The sequence below is a fragment of the Strix uralensis genome, chromosome 4, assembly GCF_047716275.1.
Source record: "Strix uralensis isolate ZFMK-TIS-50842 chromosome 4, bStrUra1, whole genome shotgun sequence".
Taxonomy (NCBI): domain Eukaryota; kingdom Metazoa; phylum Chordata; class Aves; order Strigiformes; family Strigidae; genus Strix; species Strix uralensis.
The window spans coordinates 92,221,032-92,243,960 of record NC_133975.1 but is presented as its reverse complement, the minus strand read 5'-3'; the positions used below and the strand labels follow the sequence as shown (position 1 = coordinate 92,243,960).

At 39.4% G+C, this 22,929-nt stretch overlaps 1 protein-coding gene across 9 annotated transcripts in view; it reads left to right on the top strand.

The window, feature by feature from the left end:
- The window catches only part of PLA2G4F (phospholipase A2 group IVF), a 38,676-nt gene that overhangs the window by 14,668 nt on the left and 1,079 nt on the right, over window positions 1-22,929 (top strand). For 2 of the 9 annotated variants that reach the window (XM_074867857.1, XM_074867851.1), the window contains 12 exons: window positions 696-809; window positions 2,307-2,344; window positions 3,280-3,415; window positions 4,101-4,237; window positions 5,369-5,600; window positions 6,188-6,302; window positions 7,415-7,552; window positions 8,037-8,144; window positions 9,053-9,247; window positions 9,585-9,751; window positions 10,396-10,582; window positions 11,883-13,348. In XM_074867857.1, coding sequence (XP_074723958.1) covers window positions 696-809; window positions 2,307-2,344; window positions 3,280-3,415; window positions 4,101-4,237; window positions 5,369-5,600; window positions 6,188-6,302; window positions 7,415-7,552; window positions 8,037-8,144; window positions 9,053-9,247; window positions 9,585-9,751; window positions 10,396-10,582; window positions 11,883-12,103 — 1,788 coding nt within the window. In that variant the 3' untranslated portion in view covers window positions 12,104-13,348. Of the gene's footprint in view, window positions 1-695; window positions 810-2,306; window positions 2,345-3,279; window positions 3,416-4,100; window positions 4,238-5,368; window positions 5,601-6,187; window positions 6,303-7,414; window positions 7,553-8,036; window positions 8,145-9,052; window positions 9,248-9,574; window positions 9,752-10,395; window positions 10,583-11,076; window positions 11,181-11,882; window positions 13,349-17,835; window positions 17,970-18,484; window positions 19,213-22,929 lie in introns of those variants that run through there. The other 7 variants (XR_012628864.1, XM_074867853.1, XM_074867856.1 and 4 more) reach the window with 7 other exon arrangements.

Sequence of the window (22,929 nt, the reverse complement as noted above, 5' to 3'; positions counted from 1 at the left end):
GGTGACAACCTGTTGTTTCCTTAAGGTGCTGTCTCCTCCCCAGGGCTGAGACCTGTGGTGGGTGTAAAGGCTCCAGCTCACCTGGTAGGCTGGGTAGGTTTGAGTGTGGCCCTGTGATATGAGGGTTTTTTTAATATGCCTCTCTTATAAGAATCTGTACACAGTTCTGTATTGAGAGCTTGCTGATACAACATGGGTGAAAACTCGAAGATTTCCTGTCAAACTTTAATTTGCTCTGCTTGTAAAGATGATGTTTGAATTACATGCTCCCATTTGTCTGTAAGGTTATTATCTTATTTCCTATTTTGTGGTACCTTTTCTGTATGTCAAATGCTATTGCCTTGTTGGTGTCTTTTCCAAATCCTTCCAAATCTTTGAAGACAGAATACAAGTTCACTTGTGAACCTCGACACGTGTCAGAACACAGCTGTTTTGGGGGGAAATTTTATATTTGGAGGTGTTGTGGCAGACAGCTATATTTAAAAAGACAAACAAAAGCAAGCAGCTATTTGAGTAACAGAAATAATCCCAGCAAAGATCGGTCAAGCAGAGAGCAGGATGATCTTGAAAAGCCTTAAACTTCTGGGAAAGATTTAGTTATAATGATCTTAAGGATTGTTTGCTGTCTTGGCATATGAAAGTCATATCTTTAACTTTTTTTTGGAGAGCTCAAATAACATTTTGTTTTTTATTAGGATGGTATGAACCCTGATATTGAAAAGCATACTACAGTTCTGGGATTGGGGACTGTACCAGTTAATTCTCTTCCTGTTGGACAAAAAGTTGATAGAATTGTTTCTCTGGGAGAGGTAATGTCAACATTTTGCACTTGTTTTAACATGCTTGGGATAACTTTTTCCCCCCATTGCCTATAGACATTTGGAAAATTAAGCTGCGCATGATTGGGTGCTGTTTTCTTGGATACCTAGAATGACATATTGAGATTATTCACAGAATCACAGAATTGTCTAGGTTGGAAAAGACCTTGAAGGTCATCCAGTCCAACCATCAACCCAACATTAACAGTTCCCAACTACACCATATCCCTCAGCGCTAAGTCAACCCTACTCTTAAACCCCTCCAGGGATGGGGACTCGACCACCTCCCTGGGAAGCCCATTCCAACGCCTAACAACCCGTTCTGTAAAGAAATACTTCCTAATATCTAGTCTAAACCTTCCCTGGTGCAACTTGAGGCCATTCCCTCTTGTCCTGTCACTTGTTACTTGGTTAAAGAGACTCATCCCCAGCTCTCTGCAACCTCCTTTCAGGTAGTTGTAGAGGGCGATGAGGTCTCCCCTCAGCCTCCTCTTCTCCAGACTAAACACCCCCAGTTCCCTCAGCCGCTCCTCGTACGACATGTGCTCCAGACCCTGCACCAGCTTCGTTGCCCTTCTCTGGACACGCTCGAGTAATTCAATGTCCTTTTTGTAGTGAGGGGCCCAAAACTGAACACAGTAATCGAGGTGCGGCCTCACCAGTGCCCGAGTACAGGGGTAAGATCCCTTCCCTGTCCCTGCTGGCCACGCTATTTCTGATACAAGCCAGGACGCCATTGGCCTTCTTGGCCACCTGGGCACACTGTTGGCTCATGTTCATCCAGCTGTCAATCAACACCCCCAGGTCCCTCTCTGACTGGCAGCTCTCCAGCCACTCCTCCCCAAGCCTGTAGCGCTGCTGGGGGTTGTTGTGGCCCAAGTGCAGCACTCTGCATTTGGCCTTCTTGAAGCTCATACAGTTGGCCTTAGCCCATCGCTCCAGCCTGTGCAGATCCCTCTGCAGAGCCTCCCTATCCTCAAGCCGATCAACACTCCCACCCAGCTTGGTGTCATCTGCAAATTTACTGAGGGTGCACTCTATCCCCTCGTCTAGATCATCAATAAAGATGTTAAATAGGAGTGGCCCCAAAACTGAGCCCTGGTTCAGTGCAGTTCTTCTAAAATATTTTCTTCTAAAAATGTTTTCATGATTGGGTCTTGCAAAATAAGTATAAAGTTCATCACTTTCCAAAGCACAAAGTCTGTTGGGGTGTGAAAAGAAAATATCAGAGGAGGAGAAAAGCAAGAAACTTGCAGAAGAAATAATTTCTTTCACCCTGCTCTCTGAGTACATGCCTTTACTTTCTGTGGAGACTATTGGAAATGTCTGAAATAGGTGCAAGGGAAAGGTGTTCCAGAGATGCGATTTTGTGGGTGAGAGTGCTGTTCTGGTTAGTATCCAGTGACCTTGTTGATGTCATAACTTCTAGTTAGTTGTTCCACCTATGTAGTTGTTATCAATTCCAAGATGTGTTCTCTCTCTTCACAGGGACAAAGTTTGGATATGAGTTTGAAAACTGAAGAGAGGTGAGTGGGAACCTCAGAGACCTCTAAAAATCAGAAAAGGACTTTATTCTCATAATGAAGGAGCTGAGTGTCTCTCCCCATGGTTCTGGGGAGGTTTGTCTTCATTGATCTCTTGGGATAGATTGAAGAAAAATATCTTCAGTTATTTTTCTTCTGAAGGCTGTGACTCTTCACTTTGCAGATACTTCAGATTGGCGTCAATCCTGCTGAAACCTGAACAAATTTTGTGTTCCTAATACTTAAACGTAAAATAGCCGATGGTGTAAATATTAAGTAGCTTTGTTAAGTACAGATAGTTCCCAGAAAATGTGCTGTGCTGACAAATAGGAAAGGACATCTTGGTGTGTGAAGAGCTTGAACTATAAAATAGAGGAAGCATGGAAGAAAGGAGTGATAAGGGAAGAATAACACACAAAACCAAGCAGTTGGCTAGTAAGTTGATAGGGTCATTGGGTATATAGTCATTAACTGAAGATCCTGCCCCCCTTTTACAAACTCATAGCAAGTTTAGTGGTATTTAGTTGTCCCCTTCTGCCTCTTCAGAAGTTCAGAAACTTCTGTTTTGAAATCACTCTTCCCCTCATTTCTCCATTCATGTCAACGCAGTGATCTCACTTGCTCCTCATACAATCTTCTTCATCTACTGAGAATCTTTTCTTCCTTTGTGAAATTCCTGAAGCTTAATCTGAATACAGTTTGACACAAGCTTTGTATTTAGATATTAAGGGAGAAATACAATAGGGAGAAGTTTCAGTTTTAATTCCAAAAGCTGTTGTTACAAAATAGCTGGTGTATAGATGTGCATTAAAACTTCATTTAAGAGTTTGATCCAGTGATTCAGATCAGCACCTAGATTGTGTGTTCACAGAAATTGCTTTTCCCTGGTAATTACAAATCCTCCAAATTTTTTTTTTTGGTCTTAATTTCAATTTCAGCACTTGGGATCTTGATATACGTCTGGGTTTTGACCTCTGTAAAGAGGAGAGAGAATTTTTGGACAAGAGGAAGAAAAGAGTTTCTGAGGCATTGAGGAAGACTCTTCACTTAAAAGAATCCCCTCCAAAAGATGAGGTATTGAGCACAGTGTTGTAGTGAGATTCGTAAAATCCTTTGTGCTTGATTGATAATGAGGTATTGTAGGATTCTTTGGCTGTAACCAACAGAAAACATGGTTTGTATTCACTTGGGTGTGAGATAGATCCCTGTGACATTTCAGTTCTGAAGTCTCAAATGTTGTTATATTTCTAAAATTTTGAGGGAGGGAACACAAAAAAATTGAAATTTCAGATTGTATCTGATTTCTTTAGGTGTTCTCCTGTATCTTGGGCTTTGAGCTCTGAATTGTGATGGGAAAGTGTTTCAGACCACAGGAACAGGTCCTAATTGCTGATTTGAGGATAGATATCTAGATGTCTAATACCTTGCTCTGTGATCTTTGGGTACTGTTATAAGAACGGTTGCCTTTTTTGTTCTTTTGTGTCTTTTGTATGGCATGCAAGTTAAATGTGTGATAACATACGTAATTTCAGTAAGTGACTATCCCTAAGATGACACTGCTATGATTTTATAGTTATCAATATATTTCAATTACAAAGGAGTTCTGGTTGAAATTAAACCTGCAATTACTTGAAATGTAAATAGAAATAGAGATTTCATCTCTTATTTTTATAAGAATGAGACTTAGATGGGATTAGTTCTGTAATTTATTGGCAGTTCAAAAGTCTGTGGTGGTGACTCCTGAGTTTACTGTCTGCAGGTTCCAGTTGTAGCAGTACTGGGGTCTGGAGGTGGGATGAGAGCACTGACATCGTTCTACGGCAGTCTTGCTGGGCTTCAGGAGCTGGGCCTTTTGGATACTGCGATATACCTCTGTGGCATTTCTGGCTCTACTTGGTAAGTTACCTGTGGCTTTGATTCTAGAAAATTATAGGTGAATATGGTAGTGTTGATGCAAAAGAAGGCTAAAACTGCATTTATGCCATCTGTAGACAGACAACAAAGTCAAATATTTTACCAGTTCTCACCTGTGAGTTCTGGTGGGAATCCTAAAGAGTCTAAGAGATTCATTATCACTTCTAATCTATAGAGCTACTGGCTAAATTTATGAATCTGCTGCTTTTGCAAGCCTGTCAGTCGAATATTAGAACTTACTACATGAATAAAATTGCTGTGCATTCCCTCAGAGCCCTTCAAAAACTTTCCTCATTTCCTTGCTCTTGCCAAGAACATAAGTGAGGTAGTGCGAGTCACTGGAAACACGTCCACATGGACCACTATGTCACCACCTTCCAAAGTGGTGTATGGGGCTGAATAGGGGAATAGCACTGGCTCACCCTTTGGTGGACTGGAGCAATGTGCTGAAATGTTAGACGTGGCTGGGATGTTTCAGTAGCTCGTTTCTTGGAGTCTGTGGTGAAATCATCCCTCATAAGTACACACTGTTTTTGTGAAATGATTTCACTGAGGAGTTGTGCAACATGACAGTATAATCCTCCCTTCCAGAGCTTTGTGTGTTAAATTAACTCCTATGTACCTAGTATTCTTCCCCCTAACCTTGTGATCTGGCCTGCCCCTTTTGATTCAGAGACACTTTCAAACAAGTGTAGGCATCTGTTCATGTGGAAACTAGTCCATACTAGTTTCTCATTTAATCAGACCTGTGTTCTGATGAAGGCTATGGCCTCTGTTGCTGTATGCAGAAGCACCCTTGCTGTCAGCCAGTCTCTCAGGGTTGTTATGGCGTGGAGTTAACTCATATTTATGAACTGGCTCATGTGTGCTAGCATATGATGCTTGGAACATCCTTGAAAGGTAGGTGAGCAATCAGAATAAAGTCCTGTAGGTGTCAGGGTTTTCAGCATTTCAGAGTTCATAGATCCATTATTATGGTCTCTTTTCTCTTCATGATGTTTTATCTTTTAGCTGGACTTCCTAAGCTTTTAGTTCAGTGCTGCAGCACTAATTATTACTAGCTAAAATTATTGTTTACACAAGGGTAATTATTACTGATGACATTAATATAAGCATTTTCAGGTGTTTATCGACATTGTATCAAGACCCTGACTGGTCGCAGAAAGACCTTCAAGAGGCGATCAGAAGAGCTCAGGTTACTGTGTCCAGCAGCAAAGCAGGGGCATTTTCCCCAGAACGACTGAAATACTATTTCCAGGAGCTGAGTGCAATGGAGATCAGTGGACGGAGAGTTTCCTTTACAGATTTGTGGGGCCTTATTGTGGAATATTTCCTACAACAGAAGGTAAAAGAGTTCATGTTTGGATGTGTACTGCTGTTTGTCTTCCAGGTGGGAGCTCTGCCCACCCACATGTTGTGTGTCAAGGAACCAATTACTCTCTACTTTTGTGAGCTGTTCTGGAATAGATGGTGTTGTGGAACAAACATAGGGAGTTCTCATCTCTTCCTGCCCTGGGTTTCCCAGCACCCTTCTTTAATAAAGATTTTTGAAGTTATATAGATCAGTGCTATGGAAAAATGTAGTGTTTATTTGGAACGACTGTTATTAAGTAGCTTCTGTATTGGGCAGGTTAAACCTGAGGGAATGATGTTGGGTTTGTAAAATGGTGTTACTGTGCAGTATTTGCTATGCTAATTGATACTGAGTTTCTAGGGGTAACTAGTTTATTAATACTACCAGACATTCTAAATATGCAACTGCAGAAATATTCTGGCAAAATCTAACCATATGCATGGATGGAGGGAGGAAAAGGAATTTTGAATTAGTAGTATGGTTAGTCAGAAATGCTAAGCAACAGCTTCAAATTATCCAAGTATGGGTACAGAACTTGCCTGACGAAAGTGTGCTTCTCCTTCCTTGCTTGTGATCAGGAAGATCCATCAAAGCTGTCTGATCAGCAAGAAGCAGTGAAATGGGCCCAGAACCCCTACCCTATCTATGCAGCTGTCAATGTGAGACCAAATATTAGCAGTGGGGACTTTGCAGGTATGAACATGGCAAATTTATTTTTGTTTGCTAAAATCCATAAATTCCTTCCAGCTATCCAGTTCCTTGGGCAGTGAGTAGCTGACAACAGGAAACATGGCTCAGGCAGCAGTTGATAGTGCAAGAGGCAATAAGATACTGATTGGCAGAGTGTTGTTATTCTCATCACAAATGTCTTCATCATGGCTATAACAGAAAAATGAGATTCAACTCTGCTGGCCACTCCACATGTTTTGCTAGGAAGTGCTTGAAATTTTCAGGAGCTGAGAGGGAACATTGTTATAATAAACAAGGCTGTGTCTGAATTGGAGAATGGAAGTCCTTGATAATTAGGTGATCTATAGTCTATAGTCTCAGATAATCAATTTGTGTAGGATTCATGTAAAATGATGGATTGGTGACTTTGTATCATGCATCATCAAAATTGTGGTATTTAGCAGCCTGAGTTCTTGCTGGCTATACAATTACAGTAAAAAATGAAGGCCAGTCCTATTCCAGGTCACTTGAAACTTTAAATATGATGCAGCTAGTGAGGATAGATGCAGTGACACAGGAACACAAATGCTTGTGTCCATCTGTGTACCACAATGGGACTTGTTTGTTTGTTTTGTTCTGGAGGGGTGTGTGTCTGGCAATTAATTTTTTACATATTTGTGGAAGGCTTTCAGGCATGAGGGGACACATTGATAAGCAGACAATGAAGTCTGACACAGTGGGTCAGTTGAGTTTTCAAGTCAGTACTGTAATACTGAGAAGAGTGAAGTAGCTTCCATCTGTGATGGAAAAGGGAGCCATCAGAATGGTTTAAAGTGGAAGTAAAATAGGCAGGTTATTTCTGCAGTAACAAAGTCAAGATGGAGCAAGATGGGACTTTTTTTCCTGAAAGACAGGAAAAAGAGGTTGTATTTAGTCAATGAAAGCCTGTACAGGAGTTTTTGTTAATCATGTGTAATACAGAGGCTCACTGAGAAGAACATCAGGGAAATCCGTAGTGATGGTGAATAGTGGGGGGAAACTCCCTTCTGTCTCTCTTGTGTGAACAGAAATTAAAATGAGTATTTTCACCTATGTTTACTCTGAGATGAGTAAATATCCTGTTGGCTTGTTCTTAGAATGGTGCGAGTTCACTCCCTATGAAGTTGGATTTCGCAAATATGGAGCTTTTGTCCGAACAGAGGACTTTGACAGTGAGTTCTTCATGGGACGGCTTGTCCAGAAACATCCAGAGCCTAGAATTTGTTTTCTACAAGGTATGATCTTACAGTAATGAATAAAATGGGGAGATAGAAAGGAACTATGCTGGTTTTGGGACTCATCAACTTAAATCCATGCCTTTTATGTCCCTTTCTAAAGAATTTTAAGTAGGGAGAAATGTCAAATCTTTCTTCAAAGCTTTAGCTGTAGGTTCATAGTATTACAGTCTGACGGTTCTGAGTCTGCAAGGCAACTCTATTATGAGCTGCCTTGTCAAAAACTTCTGTTTTAGCTCTTCCTGTTCTCTTGCCATCTTTCTCTTGCTGATAAAATAGCTTTTCTCTTGAGAAGTTTTTGCATAATATTGTTGCATCAAAATTTGTCACATAATTAAAGGTTTAAACTCAAACATCACCATTAGAATAGTAGGGGTCAAGTGACAGCCCTCTCCCATAACAAATGACACCTGAATTATAGGCCTTTTGGCTACACTCCTGAAAAGCCTTTTGAGTGTTAAATTCTTCCACGTTTCTTCTGCAGGAATGTGGGGCAGTGCCTTTGCTGCAAGCTTGGATGATATCTGCCTAAAGGTGGTTGGTATAGGACTGAGCTTTCTAGATTCTTTCAAAGATGTTATCAAAGTTGTAGGTAAGAACATACATTAAAATAATAGGATTTTTTGAGGGATTACTGGTTTTGGAATGATCATACAAATAATATGACTCAAATGTGCTGTGTGTAGTTTTCAAGATTAGCAAAGAGGATGGATTTGGGTAGATCTCTCTTGTACTGTGTATTACTTCACACATATAGTGAAGAGAGTAATTACAGTTTTTCAGTACACTTTCTCGTCCTCCTTTTTTAAAAATTTTGTATCTGACTTTGACTATAAATTTGGGTGAGTTCTGGGAGCTGTCTTAAACACATATTGCAGTGCAGGGGTCTTAATCATGAGAAGAGGAAAAGTAGTAGCTGGACTGCTAAGCAGGATGTGGGAAATAGGTTTTCAGTTCCCTCCTTGGCCTGATTTTTGTAATCTTGGATAAGCTGGTTGTATGTTGATGTGTTGTCCTCCATTGATACAATGCTGCCCTAGCAGTCGGAAGGCAGTGTATTGAAGGCTGAGAGTTGCTCAGGTGCATAGTTACAGCCTTATAGTAAGTAGTGGTGGGAGAGATTTTTTCTTCTGTGCTTTTGCAGCCCTAGTTTTTTCCCCGCACACTTCTGTTGTAACTATGAATGCTACTGTGTGTGGATGACTGTTGTCTTATGAGACAGAATTGGTTGTCACTTGGTAACAAGGGTTTTTTTGTATGGGTTTTAAATGAATATGATCAACGATTTATGAGCAATGCTATTGCCTTTAAACAGGGCAGGTAAATTATCCAACTATAGAATATGTAGCTCACTTAAATTTCATTACAACACTTTTTTTATTAGAGGACAAATTCAGCCTTAGGACAATTGATAAAATATTGTGGAAAAAAGTCTGATTGAAATTTTGGAGCTGGACAAGCATTTTCTATGTCTTCTGCATCCTTCTGTGGCTTCTGCAGACGACTGCCGAAGATTCCATTTCCGAGATCCAACACGGCTGAAGACGCGCTTGGTTATACCTGGGGGCCCCTTGTTACAAATTTTTCAGGATTTCTTCAAGTCCCGGGTCACATGTGGAGAGACCTTCAACTTCATGCAGGGATTGTATCTTCATAAAGATTATGTTAACATCAAGAAATTTGTGGCTTGGAGAGGTAAATGAGTCTGTATGTGTCTGGCATATAAAATAGCGTGTTAATATTCTGTAACAGTCAGTGTTAGAGAACATAAGTGAGCTTGCCTTTGTTCCACTGAAGTCAGGGAATTTATCCCTTCTTGTGCTGTAGCAAAAAATTGGATCCACTATGTATGTTCTGTCATATAAGGCAACCTGATCATCAGACTTCATAGGCCAGTCTCAGATGAACATGCATATTGGAATGTCTGTCTGTTTTCTTCTTACAGCCCCAGCATAAGCTTTGTTTGTTACTTGTACTGAGAGGTGTGTAATGAATCATTGTAGTTACTTGTGTTACTTGGAGTGTCTTCCAGGCACTCATCTGGATGCATTTCCCAACCAGCTGACCCCCATGGAAGAAAGCTTGTATTTAGTGGATGGTGGCTTTTCTATCAACTCTCCCTTTCCTTTGGTACTTCAGCCAGAGAGGGATGTGGATGTTATCTTGTCATTCAATTTTTCCTGGGAAGCTCCATTTGAGGTGAGAGATGTAGCCGATCATTATTATATGAAGATAAAAGCATAGGATCGTATTCACAATGGCAGCAGATCAGCTGGTATGGAATACAAACACTAATGAAAGAATGCATTAAAATAAATCCTTACCTCTTTCATAGAATCATAGAATCTTCAAATATTATTGTACCATGCTTTTTACTGTGAATGTCACAAGATGTAAGGTGACAACTGCAATAAGACTTAAAACTTTTCAGAAGTCTAATTAGATTGTTACCTAAAATAAGAGTATTTGCTTAGCTCGTATGATCCTTGTTACTTGGCTGTATGCTTCTAATGGAAAAGTGGCTATTGGTGATTTTCTTCATGCAAATAAATTATTTTCTGTGCGTAAAAGTATTTATTTTTCAGTGCAGAAAAGTCAAGGGGAATGTATTTAGAGTAACAAAACATAAAAAGTTAAAGCTGCAAACTGTTGATGTTTGGTAGCAGTTTTCAGTTTTGCTCTGCATTCTTCTGTATCATCAGTCAGAGAAATTATTTCTGCTAATTTAAAGATAAATTTCTGTTTTTTTTATGAAAGTGTCTCTCCCTTTGAGAATTATAGTTAGATTATCTTAAAGGTATTGCTGGTATTCTATCGAAATTATTTATGTTCTTTGACAACAGGTTTTAGAGCTGACTCAGAAATACTGTGAGGAGCGGGAAATTCCTTTTCCAAAAATCAAATTGAGCGAGGAAGATGAAAAGAAGCCAAAGGAATGTTACATGTTTGTTGATGATGATAATCCAAAGGCTCCAATTGTGCTCCATTTCCCATTGGTGAATGACACCTTCCAGAAATACAAAGCTCCAGGTAAGGGAGCTGTACCTTAAAGAGTTATTTTTACAATCCTTTGGGTGTGTTGACAGGGAAAATTCACTGGGCTCAGTGTACCTCCTTTCATTCTTCTTAGTTTTACCCTGTAATTTTTAATTGCTACTTTCATTTAAGGCAGAATCAGCTTCTACTAGTTTTTTTTGTAAGGGAGAGTAGGAGAAGAGGCTGGTGATTAAAAAAAAAATAATGTAAAGCTAGAAGAATCTAAATTAGGCAATATTTTTGCTTCTTTCTGCCCTGATACCTGTTTTTGTTACTTCTAATTCCTATGAATATATAGGAAAGCACTATAAATCAGATTAAATAATCAGTTCATTTGTTTACTGGATATGAATAAACCACTCAGCAGCAAAGTGTTGGGGACCAATCTGTGTGTGAGATCATGTAACTCAGTGCTAAATGGTCTGTGCCCTTGTAGTGTAAGGTCAAGTGATAAACAATCCTGGCTTCATTTAATGTGATTAATATAGGCTCTAAGACCCACCTCAGTCTATCAAGCAAGAGCACTGGGATGAAACAGACCTTTAAGAAGAGAGAGACAAAATTCAGTTTACTATTTCTCCCATGCTGGGAGGTAAGAGCATCTTGAAGAAAACGTTTGGAATACATAGAAAAGAATGTGCAGGACTGATGCAGGCAAGGGAGATGTAAGGAATTCTGTTAATGCTGTCTGCATTAATACTATAATGACTGCCAGGCCCTGGCTGTGTTTCCTCATCAATGATGAAGAGTTTCAAAGTGTTGGGCTTGAATATGGCTCAAGAGTGCTATTTCTGTAATAGCAACAAGCAAAAGTGTTTTTAGCAAGTTACTTTAATGTTCACCTTTCAAGATTTGTCTTTAAATTTAAATGGCAGGGTGCTAAAAACATGAGTTGCTATATTTTGAAGAGTATATACTAACCTCCTAAGGTCAGTTGAACTCAGGGTGTTAGTGTCTTATTTTAGTGTAGAACAGCACTTCCAGGAAGAATTGAGCTTTGTATTTCTGACTTTGAACATGAAAATCATGGATGCGCTAAACATTTTATTGCAATGAAAATGTGTTTTAGTCCTGTATTTTGGAGTCTGGTGGAAATAGAAAGGGTAATAATACTTTACCTTCAGCTTTCAAGTATTTTGGACCCTGAAGGAGCTGAAAAGTCCTCAGAGGAGCTTAGGGAAAAAAATTAAGGTTCAACAGAGTTATCTGTGATACTCTCCTAACAGAATCCAGCTAAAATGAGTCTACCATAGCTGTTTTTTTTGTGCGTGTTTTTTCTTTGTTCTTGCTGCAGGAGTTAAACGTGAGTCAGAAGAGGAGAAATCCTTTGGTGACTTTGTCATTGAGTCGAAAGATTCTCCTTACCGTACGCTAAATTTCACCTTGGAGCCATATGATTTCAGCAGGTTAGTGGAAGTGAATCGCTACAATGTTCTGAACAGCAAGGACACTCTCTTCAATACCCTAAACTTGGCTCTGCAAAGGAGAAAGTTGAAGAAAGTCATCAATACATGAGCAGCTTCTATAGCTGAGTATACAGACAAGCTGCAGTGTACGAAAGCTGTGTGGTTCAAGATAGAAATACTGAAAATTAATAGCTGGAAACTCCCTTCTCGAGAAGGGAATAGCACATGTGACACTGAAAATTCATTCCAGATAACAGATGCTCTTACGAAAACTCAAGGAATGTAAAGTACAACATGGATTGTTGCTTTGTCATGTGGGGAAGAGTAATTATCTAGCCCAGTTTTTCATCTTACAGTAGCTGATACCAGATGACTAGTTCCAGCATCTGAAGAAAAAATCTTCCAAGCTTCACTGGGTGAAGCACCTCTTTTTGACAAACGTGCGGCGGTGATGTTCAAGGAAACACTGATTTCTTCTATACCTTTATCTCCCTTCCTTTTGAACTTCCCTCCATGAACTTTTACAGTTTACATCATCTGGCAAGGAACTCCACAGATTGTAACTATGCACTGAGAGGAAATGTGTCCTTTTGCTTTCAACTTGCTACTGACTGATGCCCATGCACTTTCAAGGTTGAACAGTCATTACCTACTTACCATTTTTGCCATTCATGGTTTCAAAGATCTCCGTGATACTTCCTTTCTACTGTTCTCAAGGATTATAATGGCTTTTAGCCTCCCAGAAGTTCAATATAGAGTACCCTACTTTGGTAACCATTTTTTTTCTGATGAAGTAACAATCCCTTTTTTCACATTTAACAATTTGACACATCATGGGATTGTATTGCTTCTTCCTACAGTTTGATGATCATGAGCTGATGAAATTTTAAAAATGCTATAAGTCTCATCTTTTTGTGTAAGAGGAAGGATGGCTCCTTTGAAGAGTCTGAATTAGATACTTTTTCCTTACACTTGGGCTTGCAGTTCATCCAGACCTTTGTTCAAGGAATTTCTGGGTGTGTCTGTATATTTTAGAAACATCAAGGTAGGCACACCTTATGAATGTGAATGAGTAAAACGTCAGATGCTGCTATGCTGTGGGATGGAATTCACCTCACTTTGCAGAAAGCTCAGGAAACTGAATTATGCAGTTGGAAAATAATACAAAAGGGCAGTAAACAAACACTGTTTACTTTTGTGGCTTTTACATTGAGCTGAATGTACTGATTCTGTATTTGAAAACTGGAGACAGGAAATTTGTCTTTTCTGAAATGATGTAAAGGCTTATAAATGGGTGTGATTCTTGATATATTTTTTAATGTGTTTCTCTTTTAATAAATATTAGTTTTGATAATGTGCTTTTCACAGTTTTTCTTGTCTTGGTATGTTTTTCATTATTCCAAAAAAAAAGTAAGCAAAAAAGTCAATGTAATACTATATTGCATAGGTTATTACATCAGGATACCTGACAGTGGGAAAGTGACTTACCAAATCCATCTTGGACTGGTGCTGCACAGCAGTAGAAAGTAATCTCTTTACTGTGAGACTTCTCTTTGAGGAAGCATGGCTCAAAACTGAATTTTTTCAGATGTGTTTCAACCAATGACTTCATCTGGGCGATTAAACTTCCTTGATATCTGTAAGAACATATCCTTTGTGTCCTTAGCACGCACTTACTTTAAGCTGAAATAAGAGAGACAGCAACCCAATGTTTATGATTGGTGCCACACAGCTACCTGCTTTGAAGGATTTGGACATCTCTCATATTTGCTTGAGTGACTTTTGTATTTTTTTCCGTGTAAGATTTTTAAGTATTCTTGTCTCACCTGCCTTTCAGCCTGTCATCATGCCATGCCTTTGAATGTTTGTTTGTAGTAGGATGGGAGTTTCCTTTGTTCCTCCTGAGTTGGTGGTGGTTGGTTTTTTTTTTAATGTGAATCTTGAGTTGAACTGCATGGTTTGATTTACTTCTACTTTCTTGTTTTTGAGATCCTTTCCTAATCAGAGATGCTTGGACACTATGAAGATACAGGTATTTAGATACCCTTATATAGATGGGAAGGTGGAATGTTTTCCTCCAAAAACTGTATTTACTCAAATTTGCTAGGCATATACAGTGGAGTCTTTTAAGGCACAGCTTTTCTGTAAGTTCTTCTGCAGCGGCAGGGTTTCTTTGTTGGAGCAAGATATGGGGCCCTAATAGCTGATTCCTAAACTGGTATGTAAGTAGCCACCTCATTTGAAACTCCATGTTATGGCAGGAGAAATGTCCACAAGTCTGTGTACTCACTGTACGGCATATGTTCTTCAGTCCTGTTAAAATGATTCTTCTCTTGTAGGAGGAATGTGTCTCTTGTCCTGGCATTTAAATTCTAGCCTAGATATTAAGGAGAAATCAGCCTGGCATCCCAAGTCAAAGGAAAATTCAGGAGAAATGGGAAGGGTAAGTTTAGTGTTGGTTTGTTACTTTTTGGTTTTTTTGCCAAGTCCCAGGGATAGAGTGCTCTCACAAAGGAGTGTCAATAGGGAAAGGAGCCCTGAAAATTGGAGGAATGCACCAGTTTTTTTTGTTCTAGGAAGAACTTGCCTGGGTGCCTAAGTCTTGCTCTTGCCATAAGTTTACAAGAGTAGATATGCATGCAAGTGGCATGGTAGTCTGGAAACAATATGTGTACAAAAGTAGCCTGCAGGCTAATCTGTCTTTCTAATACCTTAATTTTATTCTGAGGAAGGCCTGGTTGGTAAAGATTGATTGTTCTGAGACAGTGCACTCAGCTAATCATATACTTCTCATGATTTATACCCTTTCATAATCCAAACTAGCCATGCAGTATCAAACACTTGCTTATTTGCCAAGAATGCTTAACAACTCATTATATTAGTATTCAAAAGGGAATTTGTCAACACATGAAACTTTTTGGTCACTGTTCTATGGTGTCCTGCAGTACACGAAGTACTTTGGAGTACCATGGAATTTCACTTGCCAAATTTCTTTCTCTTGACAGGATGTAGAACATGAAGTGGTGTCCATGATGTAGTCTTTGCTGTGTTGTAATTGTGGCTTTTGATTTTTAGACAGACAAAATTTATCATGAAGTTCTGGGAAGTGTTTTGTGGCCCTACTTTGTGGTAGTTTAGGGAAAGGGAAGTTCATGTAACCTTTCTTGATTATTCTGTCACTGTCTGCACCTGGTGGATTTGATAACTCATGCATCGCTTTCAGTCTTTTTTTATATATAATGCAGGGTCCTTTGAAACACTTTTTATGAATCAAGTCTTTCCTAAAAAGCTCACCATAGAAGAATTTCTGTATTCCACAATTAAACGTGTTTATATATGTACACAGACACATACACTGGAAGATTGCTGGATAATGGAAGAAGAACCCCACAACAAATGTCTTATTGACTCAGTGTTCTTGGTGAAGGGAACTTGGACCATTTAAGCAACCTTATCTTCAGATTAATCCTGAGAAATAATTAAAAATATTTCATATTCTACTCTAGAGAGAGTATGCAGAGACTTGGAACTGCTGTTACCAACTGTTATCCCGAGAGTGATAACCTGGGCTCTCATTTCAGTTTCCTTTATCCCGCCCCTCCTCTGTGTCTGATTGTCCAAAAGAACAAATTTTGTGTGTAGCACTTGAAGGCCATATATGGCTGATGTTGGTGCTGCTGCAATGCTGATACTGAATAGTATTAAAAATTTAATTGATTTATTTTAGTTCATATAGTAATACTGTTGTAGAAATGGGCACAGGATCCTCATCCTGACTGTTCCATCTTTCTGTGAGCAGCTATTCATTTAGCTCCCTTTTCTGTCTTTTCTTTCACATGTTGCTCAAAATCTTTGTCTAAACCACACTGAAGCAAAAATCCAAGTCCTACAACTGTCAGTGAGCCTGGGTGATTGCATCTAGCTCCTAGTACACCTTGAAGCCAGGTGCAACGCAGTTGTCCTTGCCCTGAGCCATTGTGGGTAGTCCTGGCTCTGACTGATTCTTCAGGTTGTTGGCTTCGAGCTCCCAGAAGCTACTGGGGCAGTTCCAGGGCATCAGAGGACTCCTAAAAGAAAACCGAACAAATTCAGTGCTCTAAAACTTGGCTGAATTACTACACTTGCTGTTACTCATGCTGTAGGCTTGAGGTCCAGGTGAGCAAGGCTCTAGTGCAGACAGGGTCTGAGACGTGCATGGCTCATGTTTGCAGACAAAAGGTATCTGTGAGTGGGACAGAGTCGGTTGTTGGAGCAGCAAGTAGAGATGAAATTTGCACCATCATACAGTTGTCAAAGGGGTACTGACTGCACTCTGGGAGTCAGCTCAAGACATCAAAGGAAGTGGAGAAACTGGGTCCTAAGTAACAGCAACTTGTTTTTACAGCACTTTTGTATTTGCCCTCTGGCAGGCTAACTTGGGTTAATTTTAGTTCTTCATAAATGTTCAGAGACAATGATCTGTATAAGTGATAAGCATTTAAATGAACGTGGATGTACACACCAAAGTAGCTTAATTTATGTGCAAGTAACAACAGCTCTTCGGGACTGTTTTTCCCTCTGTTCCAGGTAAAACACATTTTTGCACCCTTCCATAAAATAATTAATTTTTAACATATGGAGAAAAAGGAAGGAACAAGGAAATAAAGTTCTATATTTTTATATATATGCACACATATAAAGTCATGATAGCAACATATGGCAGGAAGTTAGTACTTTAAAAAGGGTGGAGTACTAAACTACTGCTTATTCTGTAGGAAACCACATGTGATGATTTGCAGGAAAAATAAGGCTTGGCAGCCATTCCTACAGTAATGAGCTTCCGAAGGGTAAGGGATGAACAAAGGGATGATCCACTTGGAAGCATCATGGGTTAGTATGTATAGTTCATGGAATTTCTTCATACAGTCTTTAAACCATATGAAAAATGGATTGATTGCACAAAGCTGTCCTTGAAAAATAGCGATGAACAGGTTGAGAGCTTGTTTGTGAAAAGGCTGAGCCAACAAAAGAAATCTCATAGTTGGTGTTTACTACAGGCCACTTGATCAAGGGGAAGATGAACAAGATAATACCAGACTAACTTCCTAAAGAGCCTTAAAAATGTGGAAAACCCACTTCCACTGAGAAGTTGAAAGTGACAGAATTGTCAAAGTGAAGACTGTGGTTTTGATTATGTTAGTAAGAATTGGAAGTTTTGTCAGTGAATTAAACTGACTCACACTTAAATTGCAATCACCTGGCTTTGCTGTCCCTACAGCAGAATCACTTTTTTAAAAAAAAGTTTTATAAAAATGTTTGGTTTTTTGTTTGAACTGAATGAATTAACCTGGTACTTCAGACTTTTAACAATCTGATCTTTCAGCTGTGATCATCCTTAAAAAAGAGCATACTGCCTGCACCTGCAAGACCACCTATTTATATAAACAGGCATTACAGATAAGGTAGCCTTCCTTTTGTGGGGTTGCTAGGTTGCCATGGACAGGGACCTGTTTGCATTCACAAAAACAGGGGGTTTCTTCTCCCCCACAGATGATGACCAAGTTATGTTCTGAGTGGCTGAGAAGCTTCTTGAGCTGAAGCTTCTTTTCAGCTATAGTGCTTAGCAACTAAGATTTTGTAATTCATTGTGCTCAGTGTTGGTGCTACTGTATAAGTAAACAATGAATTCTTATGTTGTTTAAATAAAATTCTGTGGAAGATTTTTTTATAAAAGTTCTGTTGTGGATTTTTGAAGCCTGAAGTAGTGAAGATATGATACGATATGCCATTAGCCGTTTTGTATGCTATTAAGAAAACAGTGGCTTCATATGAAAATAACTTCTTGTTTGTCTTCCCTTTCAGTGTCAAAGGCAAACTACTATGTGGCAGATCTTCTGACTGCATCTCCAGTCACTTCCCAAACACAGGTCTTACCGTAATTGCAGTGATTTAAAGTGGAATGAAACTTAAAATGGAAGCATCACAATACCACAAAGGTAAAATTTATGCTGCTTTGTTAGGTTGCTCAGGGCAACACCAGATAAACAGCAGACCCAGGGCAAAAGAGGGAGCAGAATCTTGTGATAAGGGATAACAGAGAGGGCAGACACTGGTGGCCTGCCATTGTGCATGTTTAAGCCAGCTCTGTGGAGCAGAAATGTTACTAGAGGGCTCAGTGTCCTAGGAAAAGCATTGCCTGGAAAGATGCTGGAGCAGGGAAGGGAAGGTATTGTTCTCTCAGGGGTGCTGTATTTTGGAGCAGGGTGGTTGAAGAAATTTTTGCATTTTTCTAAGGAATTTATTTACAAGCCAAACAATGTTATTTACATTGAACTTTATCTCTCTATAGTGCTGAGCAAAATCTTTACAGTATTATTACCTTTAGTAGATGAAAAATGTGTCTGCCCAAAAATCTTAAACTGGGGCAGAATTGGTACTATCTCTATTGCTTTTAATGTGGCAAATATTACACCAGGCCAGACTTAATCACACATTTCTACTTATCTGTCAGGTGAGACACTTTACTCAACACCTCAAAAGGAAAAAAGGCAAATGCAGGAAGCGGTGTCTAATCAGAACATGGTATTGATATGATGTGGCTTTGAAAAAGGTAATGAGATCCAGAGCTGTTGGAGGTTGAAACATTTCTAGTGGAAAGAGGGGAAATACTAATTCCATTGGTCAAAGTTCTGGTAAGGTCTCATGTAGAACAATGCATGTTGACTGGTCACCTGTGTTTGAGGAAAACCAACTCATAACAGATGCATGGATGAGGAAATATGGGAAAGGGAGAACCTGCTACTTGGGAGGACACCAGATGACTCTAAGTTAATTTTACTGTCACAGAAACAATTGAGAATGGACCTGTCCATTATGAAAGCAATCTAGAGAAGAGAGACAAAACTAGAAGGTCAGTGTCGGTGTGAAAACAGATATGTTAAGGAATAAACATAGGCTGAACATGAAAAGAATGTTTGAGAGTTTTGCGTCACCTATGAAAGACTTGACAATGGTTAGGCTAACTTATTTATGGAAGAAGCTGATGAATTGATATAACAATTTATACAAAGGTATGCCAACGTTACTAAGCTGTGTTCTGCTGCTGTGTATCTTCTGGTTTGGTGACCAGAGCTCAACAACTTGTAGGAAAAGAAATGCTGATATCTCCCTAGACTCTATATAAGCAAAGGGAACCTGTATTGTTTTCTCCTTAAAATAAAAACTACTGCAGGAGCTGAAGCAAGATACAGTTGCCCAACATGAATTTTCACGGAAAAAATACTTTTATTGCTGTAAAAAACCCAAACATGCTCAGTGGCTATAGACATCCAGGGAGTTGGAGGATGAGCTTTTACTCAAACCTTCAGCCTTCCTATATAATACTGTACTTTTAGGAAATGAGATGTTAAACCACACCAGTTTCTTTGTAGTATTTCCTGTCAGCAGTGTACATACTAGAGTTTTTAGCTTTCACTGGGAGCGATGGGCTGTGAGATGAAGTGAATGGAAGCCTAAACATTGGCTCAGGCATCTGCATCTAGAATGGCCTTTAGGCATAAATCCCTCACACTGGTAGAGATAATGATGTTTTACTTTAGGGCTAGTCTGCTTGCTGCAGGGTTTGTTCAGGAATTCAGATAAATGTTTATTTCACTACTTCAACTGCGCTGTAACACAAAAGTTCAGTCATAAACCTTGTTGCTCCTGCTTCATTTGGCTGTGTGCTGATATGGCAATAAGACATTACAGGCTTTCTGGAAGCTTGAGGACAGTTCTTGCTCTCCTTCCAGTCTCCTCCAGCAAAGTCCTATTTAAGAATCACAGCTATGGTAATTTGGTGTATATACTTCTCCTGCGGCACAGTGAGCCCTGAGAGAATCCATTCTGCATGTCAAGCACACCTCAGGAGTGCTGTCTTTACAGATTGGCTGGGTGTGTTTTTTTTGTGAAAGTATTGTGTTCTGAATGAAGCTGAGGAAACAGACCTTTTCACCTAGTAATACTCTAGAGCAGTTTCATTTTCCTTCCTACTTCCTCTCTTGGAGGTAAGATACTCCTGATGGCAACAGGTTGAGACGTGGTGGGAACTAAGATGTGGATGTAAATCAAATGACATTTGTGTCAGAAGTGGGGCTTCACCAAGAGATGGCCAGACCCAGTATAAAGACATGTTTGAGCAGTTACTGTCTGGAAAACCCAGTGGTCTCTGAGGTTATGAACTATGTATTGAGGTGGCCCATGTATGTCTCTGAAGGGAAAGAAGAAATGTAGGAGTTGGATGTGGAATTTTTCTTGGGAAAAAAGTGAGGAGCCTGCCAAGTGCTGTTGAATGTAAATTTATTTATGACCTAATTTTTTTGCAATTCATGGTACTACTAAGCTTGCTTGCTTGCTATTCAAGGGAATATCATCATGTATATCCCTGTGCTGCTCCCTCCTAATCATAAAGATATAATTAAAACACTGCTATGAGGAATTGTGGTTCTTGTGGTCTAAGGAACAGATCAGTGTAGCTGAAAATGTCTCCTTACTTATTCCAATATCTATATAGAATATATCTAATAATTCTTGCTATGCTTCTGAGTCTCCTGGTGAAACAGTAGCAGCACTCAGTAAAGTTGCACAAAAACACGAGGTGGCTTCTCTAAGCTGTGAAAACATTCTTTATTGCATGAAGGAATACTGATAACTTTTCTCTGTGAGACTATAGCTTCTGACTGGGTTTCCCAAATATCAAACTGGGAGGAGGGGGAAGATCACAGCAATGGTATCAAACCTCACTTCTATTGACTCTTCATTTTCACAGCAGAGATGTCCCCTACTAAGGCCATCACCACTGGTGTTTTGGTGGTGATGAGTGAAACTTTGTCCTGAAAGTGACTGGATTCTACAGTCTGTGCTTTAGCACTGACACATACCCATCACCCATCACATTTTCAAAGGCATTAAGGAGAGATAGTGCTCTCTTACATGGCTCTTCAGTGACTCTCCACCCACTCCTCAACACAAGGCATCACTTGCTGTATTTATTATCTTAAAATATCGTAAAGCAAGACCTTGAGCTACAGGAATAGTAACCTCATTAGCCTGTTGGAAGAGTAGGCTGCTGTATTTAGTGAGCATGCCATAAAATGATACTTATTACTATATTATTTTCTGCAAATGTCTGAGAAAATCTCTCTGAACTGTATTTGACAGAAAAGGACCTTTCAATTTCAGGGCAAAACTGGTCAGCTAGAATTGGGATTAGTAATATAGGAGAGACCTGGGAAATATTCAGTTATTAACTATAAGCTTGTGTACTCCATCTTCCCTGCTGTGGTTTTGTGGGTGTGTAGTCATGTCTATGATTTTGACTATTGCACTTTTATCCACGATTGCAGTTAAGCTCACCAGTGCTGTTGGTGTGTGGAGGTTTTTTTGGTTGTTTTTTTGTGTGTTTGTTTTTTTTTTTTTTATTTTATTTTTATTGGTAAACTGGTTATTAGGTTGCCAACCATCACAGTTAGGTCAGCTCAGGTCTGCTAAGAGTTGTATTATCGATGTCCTACAGACCAGAAATTGTGATGAGAATTCCACAGAGACTATGATTCATGCCTCATGTAGTTTCAACCAAGGGTGTTGATGTAAATATCAGGCTGAGTTTACCTTAAGGGTAATCACATAGACCTGCAAAGCTCAATTAACTAGGTGTGATATCTTGTAGAATAAAAGCTGCTCAGAAAATTATGGACAAAAATTGAAATCTTTTTCTCTTAAAAAAAACACCCCCAAAAGTTCTGCAAAGTCATAGGTAATTACATTTTACATACAACTTTCAGCTTTAAAACAAACAAAAAATATCATTACATAACCCTAATGCGGGGAAAAAAAAATCTTTATAAAAGGCTAATTATGGTTACTGGCCTTGCCACACCTGACCACCACAAACATTTCATTCTGCTTTGTAACAAGTGGAAGTTAAAGTAGGTTTGTGCAACATTGCTATGAGGTTAACCAATCTCTCCATCTTTGCAATGCGTTCTTTTCCATCTCCAGCGCTAAGGGTTCCTATTGCAAAGCAGCTATATGCATCTAAACCTAAACGGGAATGCAACCATTGTACAACTGTAGCACTGTTACGCCCTCATCAGCGTTAGCAGACTCACTGAAGGCATATCCATTTTTTAAATGTAGGGCGTGGAGATGTTTTACTTTAGCATACCACCACACAGCCAGTCACTAACACTGTAGAGCAATGGAGCTCTCCTGCTGCTAAGATTATTTCCCAATTCACCAGGGATTTTTTTTTTCCTGCTAGAAAATCAGGGAAACTGAAAATGAGAGCTGGAAATGAGAAGCTTGGCAGGGTAGTAGCATCAGAGTGGATGGGACTGTACTTTACATGTACTTCGTGAATGCTTTGTCTGCAGAAGTTAGCCTGTGTTTTGTAATGAGTGTTCTAGAAAATGACATCTGGACAGCTGTGTTCATTACTCCATTGTGAAACATAGCAAGTTTAAGCATGTTTTATCTGTGAATTTCACCTTGGCCTTTACTGTGGATCCATTACTGGAATCTGCATAATGATACATCTGATGCTTTAGGGAAAATATTACACCATAGGTTAATTTAAAATCTGTCAATAGCATTGAAGCAGTGTGTCAGGAAGAAACGAGGGGAAAAAAAATCAGAAAAAGATGTATTCTGGTTGAACCGATGCCAGATGGTACATACCTGGGGTTACATGCAGAGGTCCCTGTCCTGTAGGCTTCACAGTACACATCAGGGAGTGGAAGTCAGCTCCATTCAATTAGTAGATAATTCAGGTTTTCCCTCACAGTTTGCTGTCCATTTTCTATCTGACTGTCGTGGGATATTTATTCTTCAGTCAGATGTTGGGGGCAAAATCCCCTGCCTCTCTACTTAACTGTCAGAGAATCAGGTATCTGCTGCTGATGGAGATGTCATTATTCT